At 35.3% G+C, this 17191-nt stretch overlaps 1 protein-coding gene across 1 annotated transcript; it reads right to left on the reverse strand.

Annotated features, from left to right (window-relative positions):
- Window positions 1-506: 506 nt before the first annotated feature.
- Window positions 507-12339, reverse strand: LOC111027326. Its single transcript, XM_022305683.1, has 2 exons — window positions 12009-12339; window positions 507-679 (listed from the first exon to the last, which is right to left on the reverse strand). The coding sequence occupies exons 1-2, from the start codon at window positions 12229-12231 to the stop codon at window positions 564-566; spliced, it is 339 nt and encodes a 112-aa protein (XP_022161375.1). The 5' UTR covers window positions 12232-12339; the 3' UTR covers window positions 507-563.
- Between the last annotated feature and the right edge of the window lie 4852 nt (window positions 12340-17191).

Here is a 17191-nt window from a genome sequence, read left to right on the forward strand (position 1 = left end):
ATCGATGAAAAGGTGGATGCTTTTCAAAACTATTTTTTAAGTACAAATAGTTTGTATTTGACAAAAAAATGTATAATGATTTAGAGCTAAAAGATATTTTACTAAATTACTGCTGAATACATAAAAAACAAATTACGCTGATGAAATTAAAATTGTTTGTAACATATTTTTTGAATATTACCTTTTTAAAAATGTTGTTCCATTTAAATTCAATTACTATAAAAAGGTGAAATTATTTAATTATCTCGTATGGACGGATTTTAACACATTAATAAAATAGTTTTTGGTTTTTTTACATAGTCGGCCTATATTGATAAAATACAGTGGTTCGTTTTTAATTTATAATACTACAAATATAAGACTTTAAAAACGTGTATGTTTTAGGTAGATAAGTAGATTACCTATATTGGTATATACCATTTGTCCACATTATACCTTAAATAATATAAGTCCCTACTATTTAGGTTATATTAAATTATAAAACAATATTCCTTGTTTGTTTTTATTTCAATACCTAAATGGCATTTAGTTATTATTATCACCATTAACCATGTTTACAATAATTAGAAGCTGATCTTCGACCATACAGAACCTCTTTCTTTTTGTGTAGCTGGCGTCATGTGTTCGAAAAATATTTGTTTGATTGCCATATGATATATACGTTCAGACATCAAGTGCACTAAAAATCATAATAACATTATGTTTAAAAAAAATATGTGTATAAAAAATAAATTATCATAAAAATAAAGCAATTTCGTAAAAAAAGATTATTATAACATATATTTTTATTTAAAAATACTCCTCAACTACCAGGGTTATTGGCGTTTCTGAAGAAATACATTACTTACATTTTACAATTTCAAAAATACATTACTACTAAAATCGTACACAAAATATCTTGAAATTATTTAATAATATATTATATTTTAACTGTATATTAACTTTTCTTATCACTTTTTCTGGTACCTATTACCTATATAAAAATCAATCGAAAAACATTTTTTAAATGTATTTTAAAAGTCTATATAAAATAAAAAGTCTTAAAATGTAAATAACTATAATTATTCCACTTATGAACTCATTAATATTATATTAGGTACAGATTAATTAATAAAAATTCATAATAATTTAAAAGCGCAGATGAAACACAGAACCGGATACTCTCGAATTAATGGAGCGTAAACTATATTAACGATGGACAAAAATATAATACTTCGGACGTAAATTATATCAGCAAGTAAAATCAAGTAAGTAATGATTAGGTAAAATAATGTTTTTATATGAAGGTAAGCCAAAAATATATAATATAATATATATTTGATTTTTGTTGTGATGTATATACATGGTACGTGAATAGTAAACTTTTCAAAAGAAAACATTTTATTTTATTTCCAATAAATATAAATTAAATAAACTCATATAATCTATTATTTGTGGTTTTATAAGTTAGGACCGTTCAAATAATGGATTATCACACTTAAAAAACATTAAAATGTTTAAAAGAATAAAACCAAACGTACACGATATACAGTATAAAGCTGCCATATTATAACTATAGGTACATTATAGCCAATATTTATTTAATACGAGTTTGCTAAATTGTACTTAAATACGAGTAATCATTATTCGTTATACCTATAAAAATGTATAAAAATTACCGTAAAAAAAAACAAATTTATTTTCTCGATAACAATTTATCAGTATAAGTACAGAGTTACACGAGCTTGTAGGTCGGGGTATTGTAGTTTTTCGAATTAACAGCTTATCCATGTGGCCAATGAATGTTTTATGGATTGTGGTGCATAATGAATGAAGGGAGGTAGGAAGTTTATTTTTCACTAAGTGCTTACACCACTGATCACGCAGCGCCACTGCGATTATATTATAATATAATATTTACGATGCACCTTTATTAAATCACCACTATCGACGGTATAATATTGTTAAATGTTAATGTACAAACGATTATTGATTATCGGGGTTTAACGTCGAGGTATAATTACACGTATATATTATTATATCGTAGGTACACGATAACGATATTTCTGCTGCAGGCCAAATCACGAATTCATAAATATTATTACGGCTATATAAATTATATTGCAACGTGGTCACTAGCGCGGGCGCACATAATAATAATAATATATATAGGTAATATTATATTTGTCATTGTTTGGTCGCGCCAAGAGTGTATATCATAATATTATTATTACACGTAGAGCATTGTTAATGCGCTAATACTGCTGTCTGCTACTACTACTACTACTTCTAATAATAATAATAATAATAATAATAATAACAACGTAAGAGATATAATAATTACGATGACGAGAGTGCGTGTGATATTATGTAGGGTAATATACAGAGTGATGAACCAAGCTCGCTTGTACTCTGTCGCAGACCAATTATTAGTAAGGGGACAACGGAGTGTATCCTGATCCTGAAGTGGTATACAAACTTTTTCACTGACGAGTTAATAGTTTCCGAGTTATTGTACACTTCAGGATTGAGGATGAGGTTAAGCCTAAAATCTATATTCTCCACAAACATAATTAATTAAAAAATGATAAGTTTGCGTCGGTTACAAAAAAAAAAAAAAAACAAATAAATAAATAAATAAATAAATAAAAGATAATCAGTAATAATGTAATATTCACTCAGCGTTTAGCTACTTATTACCCTTAAATTTTATAATTTGTAAAATTCACACACAAATATAGGTTCAATACATAATGCATAAATCCAAATACTTAGCGATCTAGTCCTTTGTGTATACAGTGAACACTTTGGGACCGAACTCATTTGCCCGCAATAAGCGATTAAAAACTGAAATTAAGTTAGTTAGGGTATGCCTACATTGAACTCGGGATCAGACCGTTTTACCGATATCGCTCGGGTGCCTTTAATTTAACCAACAGATGCCCACATCAGACGGAATCCACTGTACATACCGCAGATACGGTGCGTCGGTGCAGTGCGAATTACGGTGCATACATGTTGGTGAAAAATCATAGACTTCAAATTGTTTATGTCGATGCGGAGGATCGTGTAATTTGAAAGAAAAAAAAACTAGTTTAAATCGACACAGCCTACAAGGACACTCCTCCTCAAACTATCGTCGGGAAAAAAATCGAATAAAATATTTGAAATCACACCGGTCTTAAAAATTAGTACAATATATTATATTATGTGGCGTATAATGCGGTGTGCACAGACTCTGCAGCGGAATCCGAATAAAGGATAACGTTTCCGGGGAACGTGCAAGTGCTTATAGTAAATCGCTCTGCGTTGATTGCACACCGATGTGTGGTGCGCGTATTACCTAAAGTACCTACCTATATTATCATAGATGTATGTGCATTGTGAAAAATAAAAATAACAGCGATAGGTACTCCTATAAGTGCTCCGCGCAGATAATGACGAACCGAATATTATGTCTTTCGACGGTAGGAATGCAATTGGCCCCGAGCAATATTGAGGGATTTATAACGACGAGACAATACGAATTACATACAGCATATAATGCGTATATATATATATATATAACAGTGTGTGTATATATATATATATATATACACACACTGTTATACCGTATTATAAATGTACAATATCCATGTACACATGGACGGTTTACGAGGCGAATATTGAAAACCGTGCATACGTATATAGCGTATTTTGTACATACCTACACATACTTAACAATTTTATATACATGGGTAGGTACGAGACGATCACGTGAGCTCGCGATTTATCCGACTAACGGCAAACGCCGGCAAACATGCATTGTAATTGTACTTATGTACCTATATATATATATATATATATTATTATTATATTATTATAATATAGGTATAGGTGCGCATTTGTTATCGAACAGTTTTAATTTTTTTCGTCCAAAACGCAGGTATTTTTATTTTTAACGTCTATATAACGGTACAATATTTTACAACACACGCTCTATACACGACTACAGTGCACAGTATAACTATAGCTGGTATACCTACCTACCTACCTACCTACCTACCTACCACCTACTAATTATAATTTTTTTTCCACCGATGGAATGGATAATATTATGTTAATCATTTCGTATATACAGCACACACAGCTGTAACTGGAAACGCTCCGATGTCTCAGCGCAGAGAGTTGTTCAATTTCAACCATGATTTTTTTGTTCGCCGAGATCAAACACATAAGAAATACATATTATATATATATTTTAATATATTACGCTATAGCACCGAATGTCTCGAATTTTCATTTTTAAGTCCTCTCCCATTTCTACTATTAACAGAAAATATTTCTTTCTTTTTTTTCTTTTAGTTTTTTCACCTGACCTTGAATGGTGAAACCCCTACTTGGCGTTGAAAACGGACGTGCGTGAAACTTGAGTACCTACCTATTTACCAAAAAAACCAACCAACATACGTATAGGTGTCCATTGAATATAATATGCATAACTTAATTTTATTTTTATTTTGTTGATGATGAATGAAGAAATCACGGTTAAATAATTTGAACCACTGTGCGTTAAGCTATTGCGAGCGTTTCACGATTTCAAGGACACGATCTTTGATCTTGAATTTCTGAAAACTTTTTCACGTTCACCGCCCTGCACTTGTATTATTATGTTGAGGGAATTGTAAGTTACAAAAGTGTCGATGTTTTGTGTGAGTAAAGATAAACATAATATTATATTATAATCGATAGATGATTCGTAAGAACATTAAGCGTATCGTGAATATTGAGAATTTACAAACTTTTATTACATTTTAAAGAACCGTTTCGTCGTGTTCATTTTAGTTAATTATTAATATTATAAATTTTACGTATCCCACGACTATGTGTCAAAAAATATTTCGAGTGTAAATATTAATATATTATATACAATAATGAATATTGTATATTATATATTATACAGCTGCACAGGACTTAACACCCGCACCATGATAAATAGAACTAATTTTAATTTATTTTATTTTATCACACCGACACCATTCGACGGTAGTTAGGTTCTGTCATTTTCATATTAAAACGCATCGGTTATATTATATATTAATCTTAACCGATTACAGTTATTTTTATTTCATTTATTATGCTCGTTATTTTGTTTTTTGAGTACCTAAATATAAGACCAGTCCGCAGACGACACTATCGTTAAAGCGCACGTGTATAATGTAAAAGTATTAAATGATTTTTTAATAATGTAAATAAAATAAAATATAATAAAAATTTATATTATACAACCTTATTCGCAAACAAATGTACGACAAGTGTCAAATATGAAATAATGTAAATAGAAATAACATATTCAAGCAGCGAGTCCCGGATGATCAATATTTGGGTTTTATTATAATAATATTAAAACGTTTCGATACGATTTAAATATCTCAAACTCGACGATAGAGCTCAATATGATATACTTGTCAAACCAATTTAACACTTTCTCACACCCATGAAAAAAAATGCACAGATATTTTAAGCGTATAAGACAGCATTGCTGTTGTATCTAAAAGAAATGTATTCCTGCAAATGACACGCAAAGAAAAATATGCTTGCGTTCACTTGGGAAAAAAATTCAGACACGATTTTCAGGTATTACAGCTCCAGTATTCACCTACGCCGTTCGTGGCTATTAAATTTTTTTTCCTGGTCCAGAGACAACATAGTGTATGAATTAAATCAGTTACAAATAATATGTACAATATCCTACGATTATCTGTCAAACAGCACACGCGCGTCATGTCGAATTAAATTGATTTTCGTATGGCCTCTTATAATCGTATTATCGCTGGTTAATTTCTGTTTCTGACACATTTAATTATGTACAGGTAGTATACGAAAGTCATAAGTCGAAAGATCGCGACATTATCGCATGCGATCAGATGACTCGCGAGTGTCGTGACTGTGGTGTAGGTATTTTATGATGGTTAGCTACTTACAAGTTAATATAAATTGTCGTCCATAAACGCGTTTACCTCGGTATAATTTAAAATGGTACGACACGCGACTTACTTAAATAATATCAATGTTATATACTTATCACAGTAGGAACTTGTGTATTTTTTTATCCACGAAAAGTTACGTACCACCGACCAAATATTCCTGCAGTGCGATGTGTGAACCTCCGGACCCGTTTTTATGGGTGATTTTGATGGTTGATTTTTCCCATTCAATTTTTGAGTACAGTGAGAGTGCATTCTGGCCCCTCCCTTCGGTGTAGTAAATATTTTATTAGAAATTTATTATTATAATTCTATTTTAAAAACTGACTCTTTGATTTAATTTTTTTTGAAAAGTCAGGTGGGCCACCTATAGCAACTGATGATGTCTGCAGATTTCCTCTTAAAGTACTGTAGTGATATCTTATTCGTTCATCTTAAAATGCTAGTAAAAATGACCTGTAGAGTACCTACCTAACATAATATCAAATTCAATAATGATCATAACGGGACAGTCCACCTGTACATGACTAAACTGCATTACATTTGTGGTGGATTCGTATCTAAACCCTATATTATATAGTTATGTATTTGAGTAGTATTCCGAATACTTTTAAAGTACTCAATACTGTTCCCAAAAATATTCTGAATTTTATAATATTTTTTGAGTATTTTATTTGGTTCTATCCGAGCGCGAAGACGTTAAGCACCTACCTATATTATATTCGATTTTTCGATATTTTTTTCAGTAGGGAAACTCCACGTCAAATTTTTCTCTCTACATTGATTCGGAAAATTGTATAATAATAATAATTTTTTGTCGATTATCCACGGGAGTTATCAGTCATTGCTCTATCATAGCTATTTTCCTATACCCATAACCCCTCCTCACAGTTGTAATTTACTAGTACCTATCTACAACCTACACAATACAATATATATATATAAAATATACATAATATCATTTCGTACTATTAATATTTAATATTAGTGTACGCGGTGTCTCGCTGCATCTAACGCCGAAACCGGTACGACGCCACGCCGATGATCGCATCGCAATAATTCGTCTGTAATAAACAAATAATTAATATACAACGACATTATTTGGACGTACAATAATATATTAGTAAGTATTTTATTACAAGGACGTTAAAAATTAACATTTCGATCGGATAACGATTTCGGCGACGCCCGTATTATAGGTGTATCAATACAATATTATACGCATACATTATAATATTACTATATTATAATTTACATAATATTTATAGGAGACGACTACTGTAATGCGCGTGCACGTGAAAAATCCGTTATGTTGGCCTGCAGGTATAAACGTCGCCGCGACGTCGCTTTTTGTCACCGCTAAAGATTCGTGTGTTCGTTTCGTTTCTTCCGATTGATTATGCGCGGAGACTGGAACGAGGAATGTTTGCCGATTTCACTGCGGCGACAGTCCATATAATTTTTTTCAATTTTTCCACCGGCACTTTTTCTCGCGTCCTGCGCGTACCTCCGGTGTCGGGGTCGCCAATAACTCACAGACACGTCTGCAGGTGTTGTTAATACTCAGTTGTCAAAAGACGCTTGCCGCACAATATATTCTTAACGATAATAATATATATTAATATGCATATTTCCGTCTATAGAGACGGTTTTCGATTGCATTTTTTAAACCGAAACTAACAATTTCCAATCACATGATGTATTATAAGCTACAATGGGGTGTGCGCAGTGGTCGAAATGGCTCAAGATAAGTGGAGGGATGCCTTACAATTCAGATTTAGGCCTATACGAAAAATAAAAAGTTTTCTTATACATAGGTATAAATATAAAAATCATAATAATTATTTCATTTTAAAACACAAGTCTTAGGAGGAATGCGTTATTCTAAACAAAATAAGTGGAGGGATGAAAAATGTAAATACAAAAAAGTAGAGGAATGTCATCCCTCCGTATCCCCCCCCCCCACTTCGACCACTGTGTATGCATATTAAGCAGTCCGTGTCAGCGCGACAACCCGCTACTGCAGCGCAAAGGAAATGAGCAGGAATAATATCTGAAAATCTATAATAAATGAGTATTATAGTTAAGAATTATTGTAGAATGCCTAACTTATAAGCTTTATATTTTCGATTGCGCAACTCGAAATGTGCGTAACCCATGATTGCCACGAAATGTAAGCGGTGTAGCATATAGTGGTTCTCAACCATATCCAATAGTTTGGGTTACCAATAATTGGATCTCCAAAAAATGAGTTACATAAAATGTTATTAATATACCTATAAATGATGTGAGTAAAAAAACAAAATAATAAATGAAGATAAATAGTTTCTTTTGGTTATGGAAGACGATTTAAAATATTGAGTTGGCGGGGGGAGGGGGTGTAGATCCCATCGACCATTATTTTCTAAAAGGTCGCATGAAAAATTGGTGGGTAAATACTAAATATTGTCTTAGATCGCCCACACACCTAAATCGAGAACCGCCGGTTCACCATCATATACACATCACAATGGCAAAGAATACAATTCTATATAGATGGAATTTTAGATTGGTTTTTCGAGTACGATAAAAGTATATTATTATTATGTTTCATTCGTCATTGTGAATCGTGATCGCAATGTTGCACACTTCACGAACGCGTCCGCCCCTGCTTAGTGGCCCACTTGATTCTGTGTGTATAAATATATATCACATGGGCATTTTTTTTTTTTTGGTATGTTTCAGATTCTGTAAATTATTTTAATCGCTCTTAGAAAATTATTATAAATCACTCCCGTATTATTATAAAATGATGCCTCGCGTGAATCCGACGAAACGGACAAATTCTCGTATAGATAAGGGACTACCATACCGCCACCCCACCTCGAAAATGTGGGTCGGCGATTCCGCATATATTTACGAAATCGATGAGTTCACCACAATATTATATATAATATGTTTATGTTTATATATATATAGGTAAAAGTGTATAAACCCATATGCACATATATATGTATATACCTACTATACACATTATCTATACATACGCGCGTATATACCTGCTACGAAATATGTATACATAATATATATAAACGTAACACATGGATTATACAACTTTAATATAATATATAAATAAATGAGCCCGTCGAGTGACGACGGCCATGAAATAAATTACTTCCACCGAACGCGTATTCAATATATTATGTACTATTATGTTGATAATACACTGGCACACTGCACAAAGGTCCGTCAATATAGATAATGTGCACAACGTTATAAATACCTATATGTGCAGGTGATCAAACTCGAACGCTCTAAAAAATGAACTGTTTATGGATGCAGCTATATGTACTTGAAAATGCAATAATATGCTCCCTTGAGAAAACAAAAAACCATGCCACAATTGTTGTATTACTGCGGGAAATGCGTAAAACTGTAAAAACTTACATTGACAATTGTAATATGTACCGAGTTCATTTTAAATTTGATACCGTAGAATATATTGTTAACACTCTTCGCGTCTCACGCGAATTAACAATGCATAAAAATATAAATACAATTCGGCTTCAAAATTAGTCGGCGATTGCCCCATTTACCCCAATCACCATAGATTATATTATAATACATCATATATTATATGTTTTTTTGTGCTGCAAAAGATTCTAAGAGACTCGACCTAACCTAGATTCGAAGGGGAGCGATGAATATGTATTGAATTTTGAACGACGTGTGTTTTTTATGTGTATAAAAGAGCATCCATTTGGGGGGGGGGGTTCCTCCTATTAAATAATAAAGTATACAAACAAATTATTAATTACATCACTTATTTCATATTTAACACCATACTTGATACCATAAACTTTTGCTTACTGCTTATCGCCTAATTATTGGTTAACCAGTCTTGTGTATACGTTTATACAGATATTACAAGAATATATTGACTATTGAGGACGATCAGGATTCTTTCGCTATTACAAAGTCAAAATATGGAGCCATTTGATTTTTTCCAAGACCATATAAATACTGGGCCTAGGTACCGGTAAAGTGAGGACTTATACGGGGTGGAGCGTGTGGTACAATAATATAAAAATAAGGAAAATATATTATTACTTATCGTTAATTTCAATACAATATGATCGGTAAATATGACGGTTTTGCTGTAGTATTCGCGCACAAGAATCTTTTATCGTGCCGTATAATAATCGCACATTATTTTGCTCTCGTGTAATACGAGTACCGGAATACGTACTTTACCTATTTGGCGTAGAAGTGTAGAACTATTATAGCAGTATGTATATTATTATTATGTCTATTAAAAACGCAAGTGTATAATAATATTATAATATTATTATTATTATTATTATTACTATAACAGCCAGTGCGCCGATTCGACGAGACACACTCGCGTTGTAACAAAGTGTAAAGGACAAATCCCAAAACTGGTTTTCGAATTGAAATTCTGCCAAATCGGTGTGCTGCAGCAGTTACCTATAATGATATTATTGTATTATTATCATCGTATAATATTAGATACATCTATACACGTGTAATGCTCACACACACACACACACACACACACACACACACACACACACACACACACATTACATAGTTGAGTCTACACACCTGTGACACTGCTGCAGCGCTTGACGCATCACCGTTGCCCATTCGCCATCGAAATAATATTTTTAATACATTTACTTCGCAAACATCGTCGAATATAATATTTTAATAATAGTCCAATACTACTGGCCGTAGTATAACGCAGCACACAAAGAAGTACATATTAATATAATGTATTGGGTTATTAATTTATTATAATGAATAACCGGTTAAGTGCCTAATACAAATTTGATTAAAATATAAAATATTATTCCCAAGCTCGCGTGAGATGGAAACAGACAGAGATAACTCATATTATAGTCATAATTACCACAGATACCTACCGTTTGTACGCAGATCAACGATAGCCGATCGTACTATTATAATGTACATTTTATGCACAATACCTACAAATGAAACCATAAGTCTTTCTATTATTGTCTTTTCTGCCTCTGACCAATTTTGGAATTATCTCTACCCATTTTTTTATGCAGACGGAACACATCACAGCTATGACCGAGAATGGGGCTGGGGAGGAGAGAGTAGCTTTGGACAAAACAATCGATGTACCTGTCTAGGTATATTGACTGCAGGTTTTCAAGAGATTTCCTATGGATATAATTATTTATCTGTTATATTTTACTTAAAATGTTTAATGATATAATATTATACTGTTTGATGGTTATTCATAATGTATTATGTGTTAAATCGTCAAATTTATCTCATGCAATTTACAAGTTTTTACCTATTATATTTTATTTACTCTCGACTGACTACATTTTTGTAGGGTTCACGTTTTTAGTAAACTGATCGCAGCTTGCATACAACCCAATGTTTCATTTCAATTAAACCATCTGAGAGGTTCCAGTGACCTATCGCTGTCGATTCAAACCCATGCATGGGATATAATAATATGAGTAAAGGCTATATCGTTTGTGGTGGATTTTAATATTATGCTCCCGTGGGTGGAAGAGAACGTTTGGCGTTTGTTAATATTGTATTAAAACGAAACGCCGTTGGTCCGAGCTCGACGTCATCTTTTATGCTACACGATTTATTAATAGCCAGATGCTCAAAAGTCGAAATTAATTTCAAAACGTCGAAAACCGAAATATTATAATATAATCAACGTTAAGACTCCAGAGGAGCGAAGTAAAAAAAAAAAAAATCGTTAAATTATTTCGACACCACCTACCAGCTATCGTCGTGTGTACATGAATTTATTTATTATGCACACAGTAGCCGTCACGTGAATTAATTTCGCACGTGAAAAATGAGTAAATCTGCGTTGCGATTACAGTATGGTTAGGTGTACTATTCAAACATGCGAATCGCATTTTATTGTAAACACTTTAACTCCCGTGTGCATTTCAACTAACGACGATCCGCGCACAATTTATTCAGAATACCGGTGTGAATTCATTGTGAATGAAAAAAAAAAAAATAATATATAATTATATTTAAATATTCAAATATACGTACCTATATTATGACTTACTCCGATAAGTTTAATATGGGACGGTGAATATTTCGATCGGCCCGAGCCGGCGGTAAACCGTAAACGTATGCCAACAGGCCTAGGTATATGATGTGTACAACGTGGGCTTGTAAAATATTTGCTCATTAAATTATGCTGCAGCTGCACCACTATAATAATATACAATAGCTGAGTTTCCGTTGCCACAAAAACATATTTGACGTACATAATATTGTGCACATTTCTGTCGAATATTATTGTTCGCGGAGCGTAGGTACGTTGTACGATAAATTATGCACACCGATGTCATGTAATCCGAAATCTCGAGAACTTATAGGCATTTTTCGAAAACTTGTCGCGCACATTCCAAAAATCAAAAACAAAATAATAATTTATAACCGTGCGTATAATTTTCACTATATTTACCCGCGACCATATTATTATACCGGTTTATCGAACCACCTAGAGATAACTCCGGTATTATATTTATATACATACCTCTGCGTGTTATATTATAGAAAAAAGCACGGACGAAAATATTGGGGGAAGGGGGGCTATAAGTCACATCAAATATCGTTCAAGCCGTCCTCCACAAGTTGACATATTATAATTACCATCGATAACACTGTATATACTGTATAATATTTTATATTATTATCTATGCCCTACATTGGAACCTACTACACAGGTCAGGTGTTTAGGGAGGGACATTGGAGCCATGCCCCCCTAGGCATCATAATAAACTACCTATAAATAATGATTTATTTCAGAACTCTGTCTAGATGTCCCGCAGAGTGTTTATAAATTATTTAGTCGCGGCCTGTGTAGGTAGAGTCGTGCTATCGCATTGTAGTCAGTTGGTAAGCAGTTAAAAGTATGATTTTGGACCAAAAGGATAGTGCCTCTCCCCCCTAGAAGACTAGTCAAATCCTCTACTTCTACTACATATATGAGTGTATTGTGTGTCATTGTGAAATAACCCCAATGGACTTATTTTTCTTCTTTATCTCTTAACAGAGTTTTATACCAACTCGTCAATAACATTATAGTCTCGAATGAATATTGTAAATTCGTTTTCAGAAAAATAATTCCATATTTGTTACTTGAATATCAAAATAAGGTATTATTATTATTATGGTAAGACGTAAAATCAGTATTTTGTTTTGATTTCAGTGAATATTGAGAGAAAGTGGGGAACATAGTGTAGTCTTTATTTAGTTCAATTTCCCGAAAGACTTCTGCCCAATTATTATGTTTGAGACATTTGTATTTATTATGGCAAATCGAGAAATCAAAAACAATCCGATAAATACAGCGACGAAACGGCATAACTATCGATTATTCTAACAGTTCGTGAGTTAAACCCAGTTTGTAACAATAACAATGATTGCAGTACAGCGTGACACGTTTCAGACGTGATATGCTAAGCTATTTTAAAGTGTCATCTCTGCTGGGAGAAGATCTCGATCCGGTTTGTGTTGCCAGCAGCAGCTAATGTCGAAATAATGGTATTAGAAATTGATTTTTTATTTTCAGTCGATCGTTTCGAACGCGGCGAAAATGCGTAGGCAACACAACCAACACATTCGATTCTTTTCGCGCGAACACTGCGTTCTTGTGGTTCTCGTAGAGGCGATCGAAACCGTAACCGTCCGTCGATGAATCGGTTGAGCAATCAATAAATGTTGATTTATCGTGGTTAATGAATCTTGTCAACGACTAAATAACCGTACAAACGTCCATGTCGATACTGTATCGGCGGAGGTGAATCCTCTGGTACGCGGACGTGTGCACGGGGAACAGCTCGTTGGCACCGCAGAAATTCGTAAGCTGGATGGCTGAGGGGCGTAGATCATCTCTCCGCCCCTTCGGAAATCTACACAAGAAATACAATATTTTATCCCGTCATAATATAACTATAGGTATTCATAATATTCGAGACCGCTGTGTCACATAAATACGATATTATACCATAAACCAACATTAAAGTATACGCGCATTTTACCGTTTTATACCTGACCCGAGTCACAACTATACGATGACAGCATTCTGGTCACTATATCGTTATTGTTTTGAATTGACACCTGCGCAACAATATTGTTCGAATAGGTACGGATAGATAATTATTACAGAAGATTTAAATCTAATTTTAGAAGATTAAACATGATCTATACCCGTCGTCGTGACTGCAGTCGATTTGCCCGTGGACAACCTCAGAACAAATATGAACATTATAATAAAAAATAAAACAAAACAAATACACGGTGATAATAACAACAACAATAATAAATCACTATACGATCGGCCTCGTTTTTGATGTAATTTATCTATGCATATAATTTTTTTTTTTATCATAAAAGATAGCCTCGACGACGTGACCATTGGCTTGTCTTACATATTATAGGCACTTGAATAATAATTTAAATCATAATTTATATAATATAACTGTTGCGCAGTTACAATAATTGCTATTATTACGATCTAGTGCAAACATATTACGGGCGATCACACGCATCGGTTCGGTCAACGCACTTTTATCGGACATTTGTGTGTGTGTGTGTGTGTGTCCTTATAAATAATATTGTTATATTGTTTTATGACCGTATAATGAGACCGGTGCACGGCGATTATTTATCTTACAATATTACGTGTAGCCTGGCGAATTCGCACGTTCCGCGTACCTATATCAGCGAGGATTGGGTTTGGAATCTCGGACGGGAGTTATTGACCGCCATATATTATATTATTATACTCTATTTGTGTGTGTGTGTGTGTGTGTGTGTGTGTGTGTGTGTGTGTGTGTGTAGGCTGTACTTAGCTGAAGTTGTTATACTATATCGAACGTAACGAAATCCCATGTCCGAGTGTATGTGTGCGTATTGTTTGACAGATTACCTATAGAGCGAGGAATTTATAATAATATTATATTACCTGCAGCTGAGCTAATAAAATAATCTACCCGTAGCCTGTAGGTACGAGCTGAAAATCCGACTTGGCAAAATGAACAAAATCGAAAATACGGAGATTTTTAATATGCGCATGAATTTTGAATTTGTTAACTTTTGTCAGCGTATATTTGATGATAAAAAAATGATGTTGAAAAATTTTGTTTTTAGAACTAATATTGTAAATAAACCATGTGGGTCACGATAGATTTTCAGGGATAAATTTGGATCGTGGTTTTAAAAAAAAAATGAAAACCACTGCAACAATACCCTGCATATTTCAATCAATCAAATTAAATTTGAAGAATAATAACTTAAATATTATTATTAAATAGTCAAGTGGTGGTAAGTAGTTCAAAAAATGAATTGCTTGATAAAGTATTTGACGCCACGTCATAATCGATAACATTTGATTTATACACTTGACAATATGAAAAAAAACAAAAAACAATAAATTTTTGTGCACAAAAATAGTATTTTTTATTAGTTTAACAAAATAAACGTCGCACATAGTAGTGGCTCAGTCATAACATTTCATAAAGATGTAAGTACATCATTTTTAAATATAGGTACGGTCAAAAAAAAAAATCTGAACATATAATTTTGAAAAAAAAAACAAAAAAAAAGTACATCAAAGTTGCAATTATGTTAACATTTTATGAGTACCTACATAATTTAGAATTCCAAAAAGAAAGGATGAGACAATTAATTTGAAAAAAGTGTCGATCATAAATATTATGACGATTTTGAAATATGTTAGTCACAACAAAAGGGTGCAAGCAAAAATCGAAACAAAACAAAATTGTAGAAAAAAAAAATAAATACATCGGTCAGAAGACACATAAAACAAGGGGGGAGGATACGGGATGGCAATTGGGTGCGAATTTGTACGTCTGCAGGCTACTGGTCACCTCCACAACGTTCCCACGACCGGTGCCGCGGACGGACGAGTGTCGACGGGCGAGCTTGCCCGGACGAGTGACGACCTTGCCCAGCCGGCGAGGCCAGACCGAGACGGCCACGGGAGCGATGGTCGACGGTGACAAACGGCGGCGGCCAGTGCGCGATGTTGGGCGCTTATTATTGATGGTCGACGGTGACGACATTGACGACGGACGGCGGAGACCCGGCAGACACGGAGCGAGCGGATCGAGATTTGGCGCCTGCGGGATCGGCGGTGATCGCGATGGACAATAGCGACCCGGCCGACTTGGGATTGCGCGGGGCGAAAAGGCGATCGTCGGCGGACCGCGGTGCGATCCTCGACTCACGGTAATTTTCGCCCTGGCGTTGTCCCTTCAGCCGCGTCTTTGTCCCTGCTGTAATGACCGCCGGCCACGAAGTCTCGCGCGCCGCCGTACCCCGAAACTCTGATCGTTTCCGCGGGTCCGGCGCCGCTGACTTCCGCGGTCCTAGCACTTATCTCTACCACTCTCCCGCGCCCTAAGTCTCCTCCGCCGCCGTAACGAGTCGCCATCGCCGTCGTCATCTTTGGTATCGACGGGGCGGGATCGTTGCCCGCGCCGGTACCTCTATACTAGCCGCCGTGCCGTTGTCATCTTCGTCCGTCGCTCCACGCGACCGTACTGCGGCCGGACGCACGCCGAGCCACCAGAGGGTCTCGCGTGTCACTGCGACCGAGCGCACTACGCCCGTGAAACGCGTCGCGCCGTGGGTGGTCGGGGAACGTGTTCGGGCGACATACCGCCGTGCACCTTCCGGGCTCTTTCCCGCATCCTCCCCTCCTATCCGTCGCCGTCTTCCAACCGACGTCACTTGCCCAAGGGGGCTTGAACTACTGGGAGCTGCGGACGGTGGTATCGCATCGCCAGCAACATAACACTCGGGAAATACGTTTTATGCGTTTCCAGCCGGCGGATAGTCTACTCCTGCGGGGGGAAACGCATTTCCCGGGTGCTGCTGACGGGTCCATCACCCAACCGACCAGCTCTCCAAAACTGTTCATTACTGCCATGCCTCTGGCCGGCTCAATATCTTCACATAACACTCCAGGCTGCACTTGTACTTCGTCGTGTGGTCCATTTTCGGAAATCGGGGTGGGATCGACAGGCCCCAACTCCGAGGACGGGGCGTCGCCACCCGACGGCGTACTGGCCAACGAAATTATCGATTCCACGGCTTCAATGACGGCATCGCCTTTTTTCAGGCTTGTGACGTCGAGAGGTGCGTCCTCAGGGTCCGGAGTGGGATCGACAAGCTCCGGGTCTTGGGACAGCGGCGCG

This window comes from Myzus persicae, unplaced genomic scaffold (genome assembly GCF_001856785.1).
Source record: "Myzus persicae strain clone G006 unplaced genomic scaffold, MPER_G0061.0, whole genome shotgun sequence".
NCBI lineage: Eukaryota > Metazoa > Arthropoda > Insecta > Hemiptera > Aphididae > Myzus > Myzus persicae.